The 21,190-nt window shown below is 46.5% G+C and overlaps 3 protein-coding genes across 3 annotated transcripts in view; all 3 read right to left on the bottom strand.

Annotated features, from left to right (window-relative positions):
- Positions 1-12,128, bottom strand: part of LOC135227001 (acid ceramidase-like) — a 291,051-nt gene extending 278,923 nt beyond the window's left edge. The window contains exon 1 of the mRNA XM_064266731.1: positions 11,782-12,128. Within this exon, the coding sequence (XP_064122801.1) occupies positions 11,782-11,856 (75 nt within the window). The 5' untranslated portion in view covers positions 11,857-12,128. The remainder of the gene's footprint in view (positions 1-11,781) is intronic.
- A 5,088-nt stretch (positions 12,129-17,216) lies between these two features.
- Positions 17,217-17,780, bottom strand: LOC135226625 (uncharacterized). The gene is made up of 2 exons (XM_064266340.1): positions 17,613-17,780; positions 17,217-17,468 (listed from the first exon to the last, which is right to left on the bottom strand). The coding sequence occupies exons 1-2, from the start codon at positions 17,778-17,780 to the stop codon at positions 17,217-17,219; spliced, it is 420 nt and encodes a 139-aa protein (XP_064122410.1).
- A 638-nt stretch (positions 17,781-18,418) lies between these two features.
- On the bottom strand, positions 18,419-19,379 carry LOC135226624 (uncharacterized). Its single transcript, XM_064266339.1, has 2 exons — positions 18,891-19,379; positions 18,419-18,673 (listed from the first exon to the last, which is right to left on the bottom strand). The coding sequence occupies exons 1-2, from the start codon at positions 19,377-19,379 to the stop codon at positions 18,419-18,421; spliced, it is 744 nt and encodes a 247-aa protein (XP_064122409.1).
- Positions 19,380-21,190: the final 1,811 nt, after the last annotated feature.

The raw sequence follows: 21,190 nt of genomic DNA, 5'->3' as shown, positions 1-21,190 counted from the left end.
ACATCATTATCTGCATGACGTTCCCGTAGTCTCTTCGCCGATGCCAGGTCCAGCAAGACGAGGTTCATTTGAGTTCCCTGGGTTGGCAAGACCTTTGGAAGCTGCTCCTAAGCAAGGAGATCTCGAACGAGTTCGAGATGTCCAATCCCGTCAGTTTTCAGGAGGAGCGACAAGGCGGCTCTGTATCCTTTGACTGTGGGAACTTAGAGGAGCTTCCTCGGCGAAGAAAAAACGAGGAAATCCGCTACCTGCTGAAGAGTGGCTCTGAGAAGAGATAGGCCCCGTCTACGACACCAACCACCGAAGACGGCCGACTTCCCCTGGTACACAGCTGCAGAGGACTGACAGACGTTTCCAGCCATCTCTGTTGCTGCGCTACGAAAAAACAAAAAGCTTTCTCGTTCACAAGAGAAGGTGGATAACAGCAACCGTGAAGACGTAGGGACTGGACTGCTCGGTGGTACCGCTCGACGTGTGGCTGGCCGAGAAGGTTGGCCAATGGGGAATCTCTCTCGGTTCTCTTGCGAGAAGAGCCAGCAGGTCCGGATACCAATAAAAGCGGAGCGCTTCCAGTAATGAAGACAGGGAACTACCGCCTGAAGAACTGCTTCTCATGGGCTGAACATTTGGAAGTAGAGCTGTCAGGTCGGAGAGTAGGCGATGTCTTCTGACATATCTGTTAATTCCGGGGCGAGAATTGAAATTGACACCTACGAATACGAGATATTTTGAAGACAAACTCAGATGTCTGCAAAAATCATTCGCATTATCGCAGTGCGATGCAGCGGTTTGACTAGTACAGACTTCTGTTACCGTGCGGTAAACAGAAAGATGAAAGAGTCCAAGAGATATCTCTGTTGAAAATTCTCGCAATGTCGAAGGCGATGAAATCGAGCGTCACAGCAGTAGATGGTCCTTCATTATTGCGAGAATCCCCGTTAATCAGAGACCTAAGTCCATGATTGTTGGGCAGAGATACGGTTCGGTAGTCAATCCAACCAGGGGAGAGAGAGCACGTAACCGACCGTGCATCTCCGAGACCTAGCTGATACTGAGCCACTATCAGGCAGCTCAATACGCGTAGCTCTCGGTGACTCGTCATCCTGAGTTGCCAGGTAATCCATTATTCCACGAAGGAATGCGTTCGGCTAGAACCATCGAGCATAAAGAATACGCTCGAGCAATTATATTTAACCGAAACGGATTTCGGTAAATACAAAAGCTGATTTGGTGTTGTCATGACAATACCAAGTATCTAAAATCGAACTGATAACTGCTGGGAGGTTGCAGGCAACCCCGAGTTGCAGTTCAATTAAGATACAATTCGTCTCGGTCACAAACCGTAGAGTTAACTACGGTATGCGCCTACCCCCCGGACAATTCACCTGTTAAAGAAATCATGTCGCGAGGGTAATATACGTAGTTAATTTTTTGTAGGTTCTGTACCACGACCTCCATCCTAAAATCTGTTCCCCTCGAGGAATGAGAATAAGGATTGGAGATCGACCGCCTTCGGTTCTCTAGTCAAGAGAGTAAGAGAAGAAGTCTTTCCCAAAGGAAAGCTTCAATGGTGAACAGAATACCGAAGACGATAGTTCAAGCCAAACTGGAAGTTCCCGTCCGTTCTTCTCTATTTCCAGGATAAGCGCCTACTGTGAGATACTCTTCTTTCAGCAGCAGTCTTCTTCCAAATGCTAGAAATTACAGGAATTCGAGCATAAGCGAGGTTCCCGATTATCGTGTAACAATTATCGGGGATTCTCGCTCACTTTGGACCGTGGTCTCGCCTAAGTGTTTGGAGATCGTAAAAAACTCGAACACTCTGAGTGCGCTAGAAATTCCGTAGAATTCTAAGCACTCTGCGAAACCCCCCACCGAATTCGTCAGACGATATCGGCTGGTGGTCCTCTCGATTCCCGTAGAAATCGAGAAAGGGGCAGGTCCCTCCTCAATGACCGGGGCTTACGTCAGGTAGGACCCGAAGGTCCCCCGGTAGCGCAAGCCCCTAACGTGGGATCTTACAGGAGAAATCTCTGTAGGATCCCTCCCCTTTCCCTCGTAGCCGTAAGGAGAGAGGGAATGGGGGAGGAATTGGATACTGGCTCGCCTTCCCAGCGGATCTAGCAGTTGGAGAAGAAAAGGAGCATCCTCGCCTTACGGCGATGGCCTCTCAGAGCCTGGGAAAACGTATCGTCAGGAGAAAACGTTTTCCCGAGGAGGGTTACGAACTCATACTGTAGGTAAGTGTCTGCCGCCACTGTGAACGTCGTCTGGGTGGGGCTGATCGACACCTGACAGGAGAGAGCCGATACCGCTCCGACTCATTCTAGTCCTCGTCGAGGTCGAAACCTCAGGAGGACCGAAGGGGTATTTAAATACGGTGTCCGAAGACACGTAGAAACGCCTCTGTCGCAGTCGAGGAGGTGAAGTAGCTTGTTCGACCGTCCAGAACTGAGAGAGCCTTCTTGTCCGGAGACGAGACTACCTGAGTTCAACACAGTCGGCAAGCTCCGATCGCGGCAGACCCACCGTCGATTTGGGTTCGGGGTCCTCTCGGCCCCAAAACGACTCGAGCCGAGACGTGGCTCTGCTGGTGGGAGCGGCGATCCTTCCCCGAGGTCATTGTGCTGACGAATCAGCGCCGTAACCTCGGCAAAGTTCCTCTGGATCTCGGAAGTCACAGCAATCTTGCAGAGTGGGACCGTTAAGTCCCTTCGAACAAGAGCATATTCCGAGAACCTTCCTCCCAGAAGGGGGAACAGCGACAGCCCTCTCGGTCTTCCCCATCCACTTGCTCATACGTCCTGGCCGTCCAAGAACCGTGCCTGGCACGTAGGGCGTTGTGGTGGATCATGAGGGGCGCCCCCCTCACGATCACTCCCCAATACCTCGCTCCTCCCGGTGTAACCCGAGGAGGTTGAAGGTACGGGAGAGGCAGACCTGACGACTCTCCCTCGTTGCTCGCTGGCAGAACCAGCAGGCTTGGAGGGCTGCAGGCGATCGTCAACCCGCGGTGGCGATCGAGCTGCAGACCTAGTCGAGCCGTCTCGCTGTGGAGAACGGCTGGACCGAGAACAGCGGCCCCAGTCTCGTTTGGTGTCAGAGGAGCTGGTGCTGGTCGCCGTACCCTAATCCCCCGGCTCTCTGTGAGAGCGACGGTCAGGACGACCGGCGAGCCTCGCACTGCCACGGTGAGATCAGTTGCGTTATTCCTCATGGTGCGTCAAGTTCGCTTGGTAACCAGCCCGTGGCCTGGGTGCCGGTCGAACGGGTATGGACCTCCGTTCCCAGCCTCAGCCCGTGGTCTGGTCCCGTTGGACCGTCACGTCCCCGGGTTAGCCAGCCTGTTTCAAACCCGCGAGAGTGATAGCTGGTCTGGTGAGAGTCGCATGAGCGGCTGTCATCCAGTCTTCCCGCCCCCGTGCCGTGAAACCCTGACGCTGAGGCGGCCTCAAAGGAGGTCTGGTTGCCGTGGCTGCACGGTCGCTGGTAGGCCGACCGTACACTCGGTACTTCCCGGCGAACGAGAGGCCGCGGACCGGACCCTGATGCGTTGGCAGAAAAACCCACTGACCCGCCAGGCGAGGAAGTAACCGGTGTTAGCCGGTACCCCCCTCTGGTTCCCCTGTAGTCCTTCTTCCTTGCGGAAGAAGGAGACCGGGCCCCGCATTCCCGAAGGGGAAAGGTGCAGGAGGACCAAGCGGAAGGAACCCTCCCACCGTCCCACCGAGGTTGAGACGGGTTCCCGCGATGAAGCTCCCGAGGAAGAAGCTTCTTAGGAGGGAGGGGCCGAGGCCTTCTTCCTTCTTATTCTTTTATCCTCCTCGGCTTGTAAAGAGCCTTAGAAGTTCCGAAGGGGAAGCGGCTGCGGCCCGACCGACGATGAAGTAAGATGAAGACGGACGTCCACGACCACCTTCCTCCCTCCTTCTTCTTCGGTCAAGCTCAAGGACAGACGTAAGATCTGCTAATCCAGGGGCGGGGGAGGCCGGGGCTCCGGGCTGCGTAGGCGCAAGCCATAAGGGGCCCCTGGACGCACCTGTACAGACAGACCCAAAGTCTGGGGTAGTACCACCACGAAACCACGGGAACCGGGACGACATCAGCAGGTATGGGCATCCCCAGGAAACAGCAGGCCTCCGACGGCCAGCACAAGCATCGGTAGGGGACATAGCCAGCGCAGCAACGGCACGGACAGAACCAAGCCAGCCGCAAAACGGCAGGGACATGCCAGGCGCAAGCCAACCCTGCATGTAAACAGTCAGCCCAAGAATTCGGCAGGTACGGGCAGGCAGCACCGAAACACAGGGCGAAGTGGAGCAGCAGCCAGCAACATCCTGGTACCAGCGCAGGGTCCAGGGCTAGTTCTAGGGCAGCGGACGTGTGGTCGCTGCGAAGCGCTGCGCCACTAGCGGTCGGCGGCCAAAAACGTGGCCCCCCTCCCCCCCCCCCCTCCTCGGTAACGGCGAACGGCATTTCACAGCGGCTGTAGTAAGGCAAACTGTTACCACGTGAGGCTAGTATACCAGGTGAGGAGGGTACGTCGTCACCTGGTTTTGCGTGGGTCACCACTGCAATGGGTGACCCGCTAGTAGGCCCTGGACCTATGAACCCGCAGCCCCTGGACCACCCAGCCACGCCCTGCAATTGGAAGGTAACGGCCCACAACCTCAACAAGGTCCACGCTCGTGGCAGTAGCACCTGCGGAAATAATAGTAGTATCGATTAATTGGGGGGAAAATCCCCTCGTGCGGGGGTTTGGATCCCTCCCGAACCCGAGTGGAAGACCCCTAATAATACAATTGTAACATTCGGGCACCGAGCCCCGCCCTCCCCCGCGCTCGACGGATCGGGCAGGGAGAAGAAACACGCCCGATAACCTTCCCCCCCCCCAACCCGGGCCAAGGAAGACCATCTGTGGGAACTGATCGCGGGGGGGGGTCTCGTTCCCCCCCCCGCCCCCGCCAGTACCCTCATATACCCAACAACAATATAAGATAAGCCCCTAGAGCAATCATGTGCCATCGGCAACGAATACAAGGCATTAATGGATCAATTCCCTGACTGAGGCGTAACTTGGAACCAAATAATATTTGATGCAATCCATAATAATAGGAACAAAATGAAAATGCATCATTGCAAAACGATTCACTTCGACAATGAACTAAGAACTCGGATCGAGCGCTATTTTGCGCCCTCGGTGGTACCGAGGCGCAAGGGGTGAAACGGTTTTAATTCCTTACCTTTTATGGATCAAGGTTTTCTTCTGGAAACCTTGATCCAAATAATGAATTGGATGCAACTCAACAAATATATGAAAATGAAAACGACTACTGCGCTTGCGATTTCACTTCATACAAATAAAAAGGGGAAGGTCAATTCCCGTCGAATAGCGGTAAACATTCGATCCCGTTCACAATGCAATCTCCAATAAAAAATGAAACTGAAAAAGAACTGCACTTGCGATTTCACTTCATTCAAAATAAAAAGGGGGATAGGCTCAATCTCCGGGTTAAGCCTCGGAAACTGATCCAAAATAGAGTTATTGCTACAATAAAAAAATATATATGAAAATGAAAAAGAATTACTGTACTTTGCCGATTATCCCACTTTCATACTGAATGAGTTTCCAGTGCCGGAGCGCATTCGTTCGGTCAACGGGCAATACAGGTTTTCCCCCCCCCCCCAAAAAAAAATATAAATGAAAGCAGCACTTACTTAACGATTTTCATCTACCCATTTCCAAACCCAATATACCGCTCGGAAGCGAGGCTCCCGCGTCCCGCCTCGGCACCGAGCATAACACCAATACGAGGATCCATTCTGGGAAAATGATTCCCCGCAATTACGCCCTTCAGTCCCGGCACTACTGGGTGTAATAATCCGGAGGGCGTTGGTGAAACAAAGATCCTTTAATTCACAGTTGGAATTTCAATGAAATGAATTGTACTTACAATTTCAGTTTGTCACTATATTACCTATAAAAAGAAAAAACACAATCAATAGGTCGAAAGCAAACGACGATTGAAGCGGGCGAGAGAGCGATGATTGACCACGTCCACAATAACGACCTGCCAGGCAGCCGAAAGCAAAAGTTGATTTGTTTCGGCCTCCCAGTCGCGCGCCTGCGCAGGCCTGGTCGGACAAGCAGTTTTAACTACCGAACCCCTTGTTCGAAAAGCTTAACGACCTACCTCCAGCTGCCGCTAGTGACCTTCCGCTATTGTAAAAAGGACCGGAAGGTTTGTATGCCGTGTTCGGAACAATTGGTACACCGTCCCGTCGAAGATGAAGCGGAGGTACTTTCTGGAGGACTGATGGATGGGTATTTGAAAATACGCATCCTTCAGGTCCATCGAAAGCATGAAATCGTTCTCCCACCTGCTTGGAGTCTAGCCAAACGGAACGTGCCGTCTCCATCTTGAAACCGGAGTCTGGTGAACAAATCGGTTCAGGGGAGAGAGATCTATCACCGGGCGCCAGCCCCCCGATGCCTTCTCCACTAAGAAAAGGCGGCTGTAAAAGCCCGGTGACCGATCTACTACGACTTCTACAGCTCGTTTGGTCAGCATGGTCTTGATCTCCTGCCGAAGAGCGTCGTCCTTTGAGGATCCTAGTACATATGTCTGAAGATGGACCGGGTTGGAGGTGAGGGGTGGCCGAGATTCGAAGGGTAGCAGATATCCCTCCCGAAGGACGTCTACTATCCAGGTCTCGGCACCGTAGCGCTGCCAAGTTGCCCAATGGCTCGCTAGGCACCCCCCCACTTCCGGCAGCTGGTGAGGGGGAAACGCCGTCCCTAGCGTTTCCACCTCGCTTCGACTTCTTCCAGCACCTCCTCGGGGAAAGGAGGGCTGGTTACGGCCTCCTTTACCAGAAGTTGAAGCAGGAAGAGTCTTTCCTCGGGGCTTCGATGGAGCAGCCGTCTTAGCAGCCGAGGAAGCGCTAGCTAAACTCTTAGGCTTAGCCGCAGTTGTACGAGGTTGCCCAGAAACCTTCGTAACTGCCTGGTGAACCACGGACGGTCACTGTCATCAGTGCGCCGTCTCTCCACCGCAGCGTCCACCACTCTCCGAAAGAAGAGAGCGGAGGAACTCTTCATAGGTCCGTTACGGAGTCCATTTACCGCCTCACGCCCAGCCCCCTTGGCTACTCGTGTGAGGACAGCGTCCCTACGACGGAGAACCAAGTTGGCCCACAGGTTTGCCGTCTGATGGGCAAGGTATGGAGAAGTGGCCCATACCTCCGCAGGACTGGCACAGTCTCCTGAAGTCGGGGTCGTCTTCGAGGGCAGCGCCCCCAGAGTCGGCCGCGACCTTGGATACTGTGAGGGACCACAGATCCAACCAAGAGACTGCCTGGAAAGCCGCCATAGCGGTAGCTTCCAGGCCCAGTGCCTCCTGCTGCGAGAACCACAAGTTCTCCGACAGGAGCTTGCTGCAGGGACACACCTGGAGTTAGCCTAGCTAGCTCCGGGTTAACCTGTTTGGGCGGTATTGGATCCACTGATGGCACGTAGAACTTCCGCTGTCGCTGCAGAGGAGGAGGAAGTAGCTTGGAAGACCGTCCTGACTTTAGTGAATCCTCTCGTCCTGAGACGAAATTCTCCACCTGGTCAAGGACTGAGTCTGTAAACAAGCTGCCGATTCGCGGCAGGTCCCACCGTCAATTTGGGTTCCCCTCTTCGGGCCCCAAAATGACTCGAGCCGGGACGTGGGCTCAGATGGTGGTAGCGGCGATCCTTCCCCCAGGTCGTTGTGCTGACGAATCAGCGCAATAACCTGGGCAAAGTTCTTCCTCTGGATCTCGGGAGTTACAGCGTCCTGAGGAGTCAGGACCGTCCAGTCCCTCCAACATGAGCAGCTCTCGAGACCCTCCTCCTTCAGAAGGAGGAACAGCAACAGACGCTGACGGTCGCCTCCAACCACTTGCGCGTACGACCTGGCTGGTCCTAAGACCATACCTGGTGCGTGCAGCATCGTGACGGGATCGTGAGCGGCGCACCTCTCACGATCACTCCTAGCTACCTCTCTCTTCCCGGTGTACCCCGAGGTAGTTGAAGGTAGTGGAGAGACAGACCTGACGCTCCTCCCCCGCTCGCTGGCAGGACCAGCGTACATGGGGGGCTGCAGCCGATCACCAACCCGCGGTGGGGATCGATCTGCAGGCCTGGCCGTGCCGCTCACCTGTGGCGAGCGACTCGACTGAGCACGTCGACCCCGGTCCCGTGCGTCAGACGAGCTGCTGCTGGCCACCGTCTCCGTCCGGTCCCTGTGGGAGCGGCGGTCAGGTGATCTGCAGAGCTCGCTTTCGCGGTGAGACCCGGTGAGCAATCCTCACGGCACTCAAAACCGCTGGTACCACCGAGGCTGGTACCGTCAGTCGAGGGGACCTCTTCCCAGCCTCAACCCGTGGCCGGTCAGAGACCGTCACGTCAACCCGAGGTACCGGCTGGTTGCTACGAGAGCGGCCGCTGGCCTGGCGAGAGTCACCTGCGCGACTTTTGACAGTCTTCTGCTCCGTGCCTCGGTCATGACGGTGAGCGAGCTCAGGCATCTTGACTTTGGCTGCACGGTCGCCCGAAGGAGACCGTACACTCGGAACTTCTCGCGGACGAGAAGCCGAGCCGGCACCTGGCTTAGCAGCAGCGCTACCAAGACCAGGCGAGGATGTACCAGCGGTAGCCAGCACACCCTTGGTCCCCGTCTTCTTCTTCTTCTCAGAAGAGGAGACGGGCCCTGTTCCCGAGGGAACAGGAGGACCAGCAGAAGCACCCCCCGTCACACCGGAGTGAGACGGGCCCTTCGAAGGTCCCGAAGGAGCCTTCTTAGGGGGGGAGGAGGCAGCCTTCTTCTTCTTCGGCTTGGAAGCCTTAGAAGTCGAAGGGGGAGAGGCGGCAACAACAGCGACGAAGAAGACGATGAAGACGACGACGACACCTTCCTCTTCTTCGTCAGCTCCCTCAGGACGGACGTCAGGTCTTCCATCCACGGAAAAGTCGGGCCAATTGCCGAAGCAACACGCCCCGACTGAACCTGTCCGGAAAGACCTGAGTCCGGGGCAGCACCTCCATGACGAGACGCGACGTGGGCAGGGGCAGGCACGGCAGGAGCGGCAGGAACATCAACAGCAGGACCAGCACCAGCAGCAACATCAATAGGAGCGTCACGCACCGCGCGCCTCGTAGGAGCGGCGCGAGCGGCTGGGTCAGCAACACTAGCGGCAGGTACGGCAGGTACGGCAGCATAGTCAGGCATCACAGGCATCTCCAACTCAGCCAGTTTCATCATTTGGACAGCGAAAGTCGGGGGTCGGCAGCCTATAGAACCCAGGTGGAGGCGGCACGCCCCTCTTAGGTATGGACACAAACTGCATTTGGATTGATGCAGTGGGGTTACAGACGCAATATGTTGCGTATAAAACCAACATGAGGAGGGCGGCGTACGCTGGAGTAGACACCGTATTAGTAGTCGTTGTCACTACACCATGAGTCACTAAGTGCCGGCCCGCCAGTCGCTGAATTAAGCCCTGGATACTGGGAGCGCCCTGCAGTCCCAACGACGCCCACACCTGTCCAAGGTCGTCACTCACAGAAGGCACACCTGAGGGAGGAACAGTCGGGTCAGTTAGAGGGGCACCCTCACGCCTGGGGGAGGACGAACCCCACCCAGAGCGGACGGAAGACCCCGAATACAATTGAACATCCGGGTATCGAGCGCCCTCCTCCACACTCGACGGATCGAGTGAGGAGAAGGACTCCGAAACCCCCCCCGCAGGGGAAGGCGCAAACCTGGGGGGCCTGAGCTGTTGGGGGCAGAAGGATGACGAGGTATCCGTCACCAAAGGAGTCGCTGGAGAGCTTTCTGACGACTCCTTGGTCGATCTACGCCTCTTCCTACCCTTGTACAGCACCCACTGCGCCTCGGACCAATTCTTACACACATTGCATGGTTCGGTTTGGGTACATTCGCGCCCCTTCCACCGCATAACAACAATTCATGGGGATCTATTTCAGGAAAAGAGCGAAATCCGCCGCATTTACGCCCCTCCAGCCCGGGACACACTCTACGGGCAACTGGTGGGCGCGGCGAAAGCTCTTCGAGATCCATAATTCAATCAATTCACAATAATATGAAAATGAAAAAAAAGAGTACTTACAATTTCATTCACAACCACAAACAAACCAGTCAGAAGAAATTGTAAACACATCCAAAGCACACGACGAAATAGCGGGCAGAGCGATGACGAGCACGTCCTGTCACACCACGGCCGAATGCAAAAGTGATTCTTCACCGCTCGGGCGCGCGGCGTGCGCACGATCGGACAAGCAGTTAACTACCGTTCTCCCCTTGTTCGAAGCTTACGACCGTCCCAGCTGCCGCTAGTTACCTTCCTATTGTTAAAGGACCGAGGGTTTGTATTACGTATCGGAACAAATAATGAATTAAGTATCTCTACAGATAGGCCTATGCTTATGCTCTCTCTCTCTCTCTCCACTTTTGAAACATTTGAAAAAAATATTGTCAATCTCTCGAAGTAAATATAATGAATTAAGTATCTCTATCGATAGGCGTATGCTTGCGCGCTCTCTCTCTATCGTCATAATATTTCATTCTTTACTGTATTGTTCCTCACGATTTCCACAAGTACTGACCAAATTTTAAAACACTTTCTCTCATTGTTTAAGATCCGTCTTCAATTACGCAAGAATGTTACGTCAGTTTAGTGTCAAACCTTATAAATAAGGTTTCACAGTAGGTTTTAAAAAAGGATGATCGATATTCTACCCTGAACTGACGTTACCAAACCAACATTAACGAATAATATAGAGCCTGTTTCTACATTCAAGTATAAATTATTAAAGGACCTCTACAGAATCTTTATGGTGTAAAGTTAATGGAAATCTAGAAAGCAAAAAACGCTACGATTTTGAAGCTCCGCCCCCTTTCTAGAGTTGCCAGGTGTGGCATAATTGAACACTATATGTCCAAAGTTTTAAAAAAACTTTATCTTAACATTCCTTGCCGAGTGTACATTAGGACAAAAACTGTTCATGCCATGGCTTTGCTGTCAACACACTCTCAACATATTTCAAGTGCAATTAGGAGTGAATTAAGAACAAAATGTGTATAGCCTATATTACAATCAAATAAGCACTGTGGAGTTTCATTTGTGATGGCAGTAAGGATAAAACCACCGATTACAAGGTAAAATGAATTCAGTTCAAACCATGACCCAGGTAATAGAAATGTTTCATACTTTCAGTAATATAGGCAACAAAATGTTGTTTTATTGTGGTAATTACAACTGCAATCTTGAGTAAGATCAATAAATGTTACATAGTATATACGCTAACATTGTTCAAATGAGTGCTGGGAAGGCTGGGAAACATGGTTGTCGTCACTGATCAGAACCTGTACATCCACACGGTAGCTACCATATTAGATTTCAAAACTGCCTTGAAAACATATTCTACGAAGGGCGTCACATGCTTACTTTAGTTCGTATGAAGCTTTCATATATCACATTATGTTGACGAAACTTCAATCTTTTGAATGGTATGCTTGGAGTTGTAATTGTATTCTTGTTTCACCATTTAAATATTGAGTGAATAAGACCTGTCCACCGTGATAAGGGTTGGTAGTCGCTGGTGTTTCCCCCTATACCAATACCTATTACACAAATCTTATAGCTAGCTAGCTAGCCTATATCTCTAAACTCAGTGCAAATAGGCCCAACGACAACAACTGCTTGTCAACGTCAAAATCACATGATCCTTACCGGAGCACTGGTGAGCGATGCTGCATGCGTAGTAGCAAATAAAGCGACTAACAGCACCAATAGACGGTTATCCATGGCTGTTGGGACACGTAACTGGCAGCTATACTTTCATGGAATATGTTCCGTGATAGAGATTATGTCAGTACTCCACCAGAAACCAAAAGGAACCTGAAACACAGTGAAGATCCGTAACTGCACGAAGTTCGTGGGAATCAAGTGCAGTGACTGAGTGCGTGAGTCAGATCGTCGCTCCCAGTTCTAATGTTTACGAAAACATTAGGCGGAAGCTGATCTTGCGGATGTTGGGGGTCACATAAACACGAACGCTCCAGTTTCACGATAAGGAAGAAGCTCAAATTATTCACATTCAGTAGTGTTTGTCATATTATTGCTTCCGTGTGCAGTTCGACTGACACGGCTTCATATGGCAATGACAAGATGAACTACGCGACTCAAATTCGGTAATATGTATAGAAATACTACCTAGTTGTTTGGCAACTTATATATATATATATATATATATATATATATATATATATATATATATATATATATATATATATAGATATATATATATATATATATATATATATATATATATATATATATATAACATAGGTCTGTGTATGTATCAGATCATTCTTACCATTATGTATTTAAATTAAACATATTACAGCGGCTGATGTGTTTGAATCCTGCGTCATATATATAAACAGCTGCAAATGGAACTCTGTGATATTTAACAATATTTCAGAACGCTTTGATGTGCGAACCCATACCAGCCGAATTTTAAGACAGAATTCAGGGGTGTCATTTTAGATTTTTAGTGAGGGGGGGGGGGGGGGGGATGCAAATACGGTTTGACAAGCTAAGCGAGCCTAGTATGCTGTTATTTTCTTTTGAGCTATTTTATGTATTTTTGAAGCCACGTGAGCAAGGTATTTCAGTAAAAAATATATATACTCCCACTACTGTTTGTTAATCTCATCATGATAGCTAATAGTAGACAGACAAGAATAAAGAAACCAAGAATGTTGAGTGTTAGGGGGGATGGCAAGTAAAGTCTGGTGGGGGAGGGACAGAATTCTGTTGAACACCCGGGATCTCTTGCATGACGATCACCCTTCCCAATTTCGTAATTCATGGCGTTTCCTTTCTTCGAATTGTCAGTGAAGCGGCAACTGTGATGTTTTGTGTTGCATGCCATTTTGCCAGGGCTTGATTATATGTATATGATATAGATATCGTTTACAAATTATTCTTTGTGAAGAATCTCAGTTTCATACGTATAATAATTTCAAATCGTATTTTCATTTCAGACCGAAGAGAAACATTATTAACATTGTCTCTTCCCTATCCAGCGAATGAATCGTCTGGGGGTGAGGCTATTTTGTTGTTTTCGAGTTTGACTTCCGTAGTATTTTCAGAACCCACTATAATATTTTATTAATATGTATGTGAATTAGCCTGCTCTTAAATAAAGCAATAACACAGTTACTGATATTGCTTCCACGAGAGCTAAAACAATTTCGAACTTTTGCTCTAACTCCCATTATCAAGAATGTACTGCCTCAATCTCATAAGGTACTACAGATGTTTACGACTCTTGCTAAACAAATCAGTGTAAACAAAGAACCTTTCGGTTTAAATTTTACACATGAAATAAACAATGGTGGAAAGATCGGTTGATCAAGATGAACCTTGCAATCGAGGCCTTAACAGGTGCTAGCTTCCACGAAGGCCCTTTAAATAAGAATAGACGACGATCAGCTGATTTTGACTGACACTTTACATTGACATTCCTAAGATAAGTTTGACAAATCTCCACCAGGATACAGGTAATTTCTTTCAGTTTTCACACGCAAGGTAGTTATGACTTGAATTTATGCTCAGGATGTTTCTCGGTGTCAGTATGTGACAAACTAATTAGAAAATCATAAGTAAACTAAATTTTGCCTCGTGCCTGACAAGCGTCCCCTCCAAAATCCCAGAATTCTAAAGAATGAATACAGCCGTATCGCAAGAAACTTCCGGTATGTGGAGCGCAGCTGTTGGCGTTACTGCGCAAAAGAAAACCCTCTGTACTAGTGACCTTGCTCAGCTTACTGACTAGTAACTTAAGTAGAGATTAATAGACACCCATGCGTGGACGCCTGCGAGCGCGTAGATACTACACACACACACATATATTATATGTGTAAATATATATATATATATAATATATATATAGATATATATATATATATATAGTATACACACACACACACACACACACACACACACACACACATATATATATATATATATATATATATATATATATATATATATATATATATATATATATATATATATATATATATATATATATATATAGTATATATGAGTACTCGACAAAGAGGGGTTAAAGTTGCTTCTTACATTAAACTATACAAAGAGTAAATTTCTAATGAAGTACAGCTGCATTGTCGACAATGTCTTACGTTGGCCTATCCAAAACGTTTGCAGCCTGCACATTATTCGTTTCTCCAGCCATAGTTGCAACCTGCAGCTTCAATTTAGCGGTATAGCTACACCTTCGTAAGACTATCATCTCAGTTACGTGAAGAACGAATACAAATTAATTTTGGTTTTCTCGATGGGAATCACGAGTGAGAATTAGCAAGGTTTTAACAAGTCGACAACTGTAAGGCAAGCTTAGGCAACTTAAACAAACGCGTGCTAGCTACGGTAAGTATAACATCGGCAAACAGCTGTTTCTAGATTCAACTTGCTGGTGTTTTTGCTGAGGGTTGGTCAAGAAATAGTAAGTGGCTGCTACTTAAAAGAAAGTAATAAATCAATAGATAACATATGTTTGGTAAGTCTGGTTGATTAACGTATGACGATTTACATTTAGGCGGTCTTTGTACTTGTGCGCGTGTACTATACATATGCATACACACGGAGTGTAATACGTTAACACAATATGTGTGCGTACGTTTACACACTTCCTGTATATCTACTCTTTCTCTCTCCAATAAAAAAAAAATTACCGAGGGAGAGAGAAAGGCAAGCAAGTGCACAATAAGTGCGGGGTTTAACTAACCGCCGTTCACACACGCACACACACACACACACACACAAAAGTCACAATACTTTACTGTAATAGGTACGTACACTGCATACATGACTGTCATTAAAAATACTGACAGTCATATGAGAGAGAGAGAAGAGCACTAAGTGCGTAGCGTTTCGTAATTGATGTTAAAAGACACGAAGATATGGTTTTTTATGGCACGATTTTTGTGCATTTTACACAACTAGTAGGCATACCCTGAAAGTAGGTGGAAATATAGTAATCAGTTAACGTTTTCGTTAGTTTAAGCTGTCCAGTATCGTATTGTATCATTTCTAGAAACAATCTTCCAGATATTTGAAATAAGTGAGAGAATATCTTTGAATGAAAATATCAAAATACCAGTCAGGATAGGCTACAAATTATTGAATATAATGGAGGTTCTGTTTGCTGTAAGCTAAGAGATTTGGTAAAGGATATTGTATTGTGTTAGCGGAGGTCGTTACTTTCCGGGAGGGCAGACCCCCAAGCTGTCCGCTGAAATGCCAGTAAGTATATATATATATATATATATATATATATATATATATATATATATATATATATATATATATATATATATATGTTGTGACATTAAAAGACTTGTCTGCTGCTACCCAAGCTTTATTCAACTTAAACTCCAGTAGATTATTACCTGAAACAACCATGAATATAATTAGCAATGACCCCATAATAAATGTAATACAAACTATATAAGATCCTCAAAGTAAGTCTAATTGAACCAAATAGATACAAAAGAAATAAACAAAAGGAAATACAATAGAAAAGGGAATAACTTGGTACAATGCTCCAACTGTCCCTCTCCATCAGGTAAGTAAACAAAGTATGAAAAGATCACCAGACAAACAGTTCAGCACGAGGTATGAAAGAGCAAAAGAACAAAACAATTTTATAACATTCTTCCCCTCTATATATAAAATTGGTTACATCACTTCATAAGTAATCAATCCCATCCGTATCGGTTCAGAGCCCTTGACACCCAGGTTGATCTTCGTGCTGGAGGCAATGCAGCCTCTGTTCCAATCTCAGCTTCTGGGTGAAGTTCCATGCCCTACAGAAACTCTTAATGGGTTGTTGTGGGTGACACTGGAGAGTGAAATTGTACGGCCTCTGGTGACAATGGGACAGAAGGTAGTTCTTGATTTTCAGCAACAAAATAGTCCCTAGGGCATGGTGCCAAGTCATGTATGGAAACCGTCGACTCTCGTCCGCTTGGACGTCTAATGTTAGCATATGCTGGGTTAGCATCTAATAGTTCAACTTCATCCACCAGGGGTTCATATTTACTTGTTCTGACAAACCTCCTCAATCATACCAGTCCTGACAACATAAGCCATGAAGGCAGAGAGCTCCCAGAGGATGATCGGCAAGGAAATCCAAAAAACCGTTCATGGGGTGTGACATTAGTTGCTGTCGACAGAAGGGATCAAAGTGAATGTATCACATCAGTGAGTACTAATTCCCAGTGCTGATCGGGAAGATTTCGGGACCTGAGTGCCAGGTGGATTGACTTCCAACAGTACTGTTGAGCCGCTCCACTTGTCCATTAGCGATTGGGTGAAAAAGGGATAGTTCGACTTGTTGCAACTCCCTTCTGTGTGAGATAGGTTTTGAGCTCCCTGGACATGAATGGGGTTCCTTGATCTGAATGTATATACTGAGGCATCCCACACAGGCTGAATATTTGTTCTAAGCACTTAATCACTGTAGTTGTGTTCATGTTGGGACACGGAAAAGTGAAAGGAAAACGAGAATATTCATCAACCACAATAAGTAGATAGAAGTTGCGTGAGGCCGCTGGAACTGGTCCCTTAAAGTCAATGCTTAATCTCTCCATTGGTTGTGTCCCCTTGATGAGTGTTCCTTCTTGGAGTTTGTAGAACCTCGGTTTCAACTCGGCACATATCCTGCAGGAAGCACAGACCTTCTTAACGTCCTCAGTGGAAAAAGGAAGATTTTTCTATCTCATAAAGTGCAATAAGGAAGTCACTCCTGGATGGCACAGATTTCCATGTAGTTCAGTGAGGGTACATGACGTGGAAACCACAGAGCCGCAAAAAGCTCAGGTGAAGGCATCAGGAACCACATTCTCTTTACCGCGGCGATAATGTACTGTATAACTGAAGGCTGCGAGTTCCATCCACCATCCCTGGATCTTGTTATTCTTAGCTTTAGTGCATTTCCTGTTATCGAACATGAAGGCCACTGAACGTTGGTCTGTAACAAGATCAAAGTGCTGTCTAGCAAGGAAATGACTCCACTTACATACAGCTTCCATTATAGCCATGGCCTCCTTTTCTATGATGTGATAGTGCACTCAACTTCCTTGTAAAGTCCTAGACATGAAGGCCACAGGCCTGCCACTCTGGTTGAGTACTGCCGAGACTGCTACTTCCAAGGCATCACATTCGACCTCAAAAGGCAAATTTTCATCCACAGAGTGTAGTGTTGCTCCTTCAAATTCCTGTTTGAGTAGTTCGAAAGCCAGCAAAGCTTCTTCATTTAAAGGAAATTTCTTTACTCTTGCCAGCGGTTGAATTTTAGCAGAAAAATTCTGTATCCATTTAGCCTAATAAGCAAACATACCCATTGCCCTCTTTAAAGATCCTTGACTAGTGAGAGGTGGTAGTTCTTGTAGAGGGCAGAGTCATTCCATGTTAGGCTTTATAACACCATTCTCCACACAGTAGCCAAGAATGTTAATGGTATGTACAGATCTAATAGTTTTAGTAGCATTGAGAGTTAGGTTCCTCTTGTTGATGACCTCAAGAAAGTGCTGCACATTCTGATCATGTTGTTCTTGAGTGTGTCCAGCAATAGTGATATTATCCAAATATTGGAAAGCACCTTGTAAGTTTTCTTCTTTCACCAACTTATCCATAGTTCGTTGAAAGACTGCTACTCCATTGGTAACTCCAAAAGGTACTCTACAGAGCTGGTACAGGCGTCCGTTGGCTTCAAAAGCTGTATACTTCTTGTCTGATTCCTTTAGTGGGACTTGGTGGTAAGCGCTTTTCAAGTCAAAAGTCGAAAATATTCTATATGTTGAGAGTTCATTAACCGTAGTGTCAATCCGTGGTAATGGATAAGCATCCAGTTCTGTATACAGGTTGATAGTATGCAAATAATCGACACATCCTTTTCTTATGCCGATTTAAAGGATCCTTAACCGCCACAACTTGAGCTCTCCATGGTGATATGCTATCCTGAATAACACCCTCAGCCAAAAGACAACTAGTCTCCGCTTCGATGAATTCTTTGCCATCTTTACAGTAGTGTCTTGATTTGGTGACAATAGGCTTACAATTAGGTAACAAATGCTGGAAAATAGAAGGCTCATCCACAGCAGCAGCTGCCAACGAACAGTAGGAGTTAGCACCAGATAAGTTGAGCGCAGGTTTCGGTCCACCGTATTCAATAGTCACTTTCTGATGCTGTTCTTGGAAGTCCTGACCAAGTAATACTCCCGAACACAAATCCTTCATTACTGCTAGATGCGTGGATGGATAAGTTTCTCCATTAAGATGAAGAGTCAAGTCCACATTGAATAACCTGAGAGTTTGTATGCAAAGATTTCTGTGCTAAAGCAACGTCTTTATTGGTGGGATGTATTGGTAGCTTCAATTCCCATGCTACATCTGCATCTATATAACTGTCATCACTGCATGAGTTGACAAGGGCTGTCAACTTCCGTCCATTGATTGTTGTTGTGGTAGCTGCCCGATAGAGGCTCTGAGGAAAAGTGGTTCCAGTGTTAGCCGCAAGAACAGATGACTGTGAGGGATCAAATACTGTAGCTGTTGTAGATTTACCTCCATATGCAGATTGTTTAGATAGGCACACTTTTGCAAAGTGCCCCCTCTTGCCACATTTATTGCAAATGGAATCCAGAGCTGGACATTGTGCATGAATATGATAGGGACCTCCACAAAAAAAGGCACTGTCTCTTCATGGACAGAGTAGCCGCTAATACTTGATTTCCAGCAGTTACCTCACAGCTCTCGGACGTTGGTCCACTCTTCACATGATCATCTGCAATAAGAGCATGATCAGGGGTAACCACAGCAGCAGTATGCCCAACATGAAGAAGCATGTGACTGTAAAAACTAGCATTACGTTGCGCAAGGCCTAAAGAGTAAGCCTGGTCGTAAGCTGCCTCTACGTCTAGAGTTTTATTTTCAAGAAGACGCTGCCGAATCATAGGTGAGGCCAGGCCATTTATAAAAGTATCCCTGATCAGCTCCTCTCTGTACTGTTCTGCACTAACTGCCTTTAAATTACAGTCCTTGCCTAATTTATGCAATTCTCTCAAAAACTCATCCAAAGTTTCTCCTGCCTTTTGTTGGCAAATAGCAAGTAAATGCCTGGTGAATATTTCATTTGGTGCCTTAACATATAACTTTTCCAATGTGGAAATGGCAGCATCATAATTCACACACCCCTCAATGTATTCATACACATTATGATCTACATAGTTCATAAGTGTCCTTAGTTTATTTGGGTGCCCTTTCACCACATTCTTAAATAAAGTTGGAAAACGTCTTGTGCCAATGCCGCCATTCCTTTGCTGCAGAAGGGGAGCTGGGGTCCAGATCCAGGTTTCAATAGTTTCTCCATAGTTTAAGTTGAATAAATTGTTGTAACATTAAAAGACTTGTCTGCTGCTACCCAAGCTTTATTCAACTTAAACTTCAGTAGATTATTACCTGAAACAACCATGAATATAAATGTAATACAAACTATGTAAGATCCCCAAAGTAAAACTAATTCAACCAAATAGATACAAAAGGAATAAACAAAAGGAAATACAAAAGAAAAGGGAATTACTTGGTACATTGCTCCGACTGTCCCTCCATCAGGTAAGTAAACAAAGTATGAAAAAATCACCAGACAAACAGTTCAGTACGGATACGAAAGAGCAAGGGAACACAATTTTTAACAATTTTTTAATAATATATATATATATATATATATATATATATATATATATATATATATATATATATATATATATATATGTGTGTGTATATATATATATATAATATATATATTATTATATATATTTATATTATATTATATATATATATATATATATATATATATATATATATATATATATATATATATATATATATACTATTATATGTATATATTTATTGTAATATCATCTAAATTATTTCTTTGGTTTCTCTTAACGGAAGTTAAATTTTTGTATTTTTTACGTCTCGAGAAACTGCCTGTTGATTCTTTTCGCTTCCCTCAAGGGTTTTGTTTTTGTTGTTATATAGTTGTATTTATCAGCTCGTTTCCCTTTTTTCATGTTTCAACGAGTGGAGGATCGTCTTCAGTAATTGCCTCTTTCGTCTGATGGTTTTACGCTGTTATTTTTCTCGTCAACCTCACTCGATGTGGGAGAGGTTTTTCATCTGTGAAGTATCGTCACGGTTCCCCGAAGGGTAGGTTCAGCATCACCTATTCTGCCGCACTCTTCGTCACTGTTTTCTGCAACATTGCCTTCTGGCCACCGACAGGACATTAAGACGCTCTCTTTCACATTTATAAAAAGGCCAGGCTGCTGTTGGTGGTGAGGGTTTGTCCCGTGCCCTCTTGTGCGAGTTTTTTTGTGTGGGCTTTCATTATTTTTGCCACCCTGTGAGCAAGGTCCAGACCTTGCATCGATGACGACGAGTGCACTGCTGTATCCTCCGGGAATCGTCAGGAGGCCTTCTGAGGCCGGAGGAGGGTGAGCATCCCCTTCTGCCCTTATATACTTTCCCCTTTACGTGAGTGGACTAAATGTTTTGAGTATTGCTTCCAAGCATCAAGTGGAGGCTCCGCGAGAGCCTTTGTAGACAGTTTTCTTCGACTGAAGCAGTTTCAGTGAGATTTTGACATATTTGATGAACAATTAATTATGTATCGATTGGATGAACTAAGGTGTATCCTAATTATTTCTTTTGTAAATTATTAGTCTTAAGGAAAAGTCAGATATTAGTATTAAGTTTCTTGGCTTTTTCTTCACCTATCATGTACACGTGAGTGAGTGTTGATTTCGTTCTTCTGTGACATTTCTCTCTTACTCTGCGGTATAATAGTTAGGTAGGAGTTTGAGGTGTGTGAGGACATTTATTGTGTATGCTAGGGTGCTTATTTTTCTAGTTCCTCAAGCAGGTTTTCGAGGACATTTCTTTTGAGTTTTATTTGTGAATAAATAAGTGTAAAATTTAGAGATTTTCTTTTTATTGTCTCCCCCTTTGAGTATTTAGTTACCTGAAGTCTTGTGTATAGTAA

The sequence above is a fragment of the Macrobrachium nipponense genome, chromosome 15 (assembly GCF_015104395.2).
Source record: "Macrobrachium nipponense isolate FS-2020 chromosome 15, ASM1510439v2, whole genome shotgun sequence".
In the NCBI taxonomy this organism is placed as follows: Eukaryota; Metazoa; Arthropoda; class Malacostraca; order Decapoda; family Palaemonidae; genus Macrobrachium; species Macrobrachium nipponense.
The sequence above is the reverse complement of the archived record's forward strand: the minus strand, read 5'-3'. Positions and strand labels throughout refer to the sequence as shown.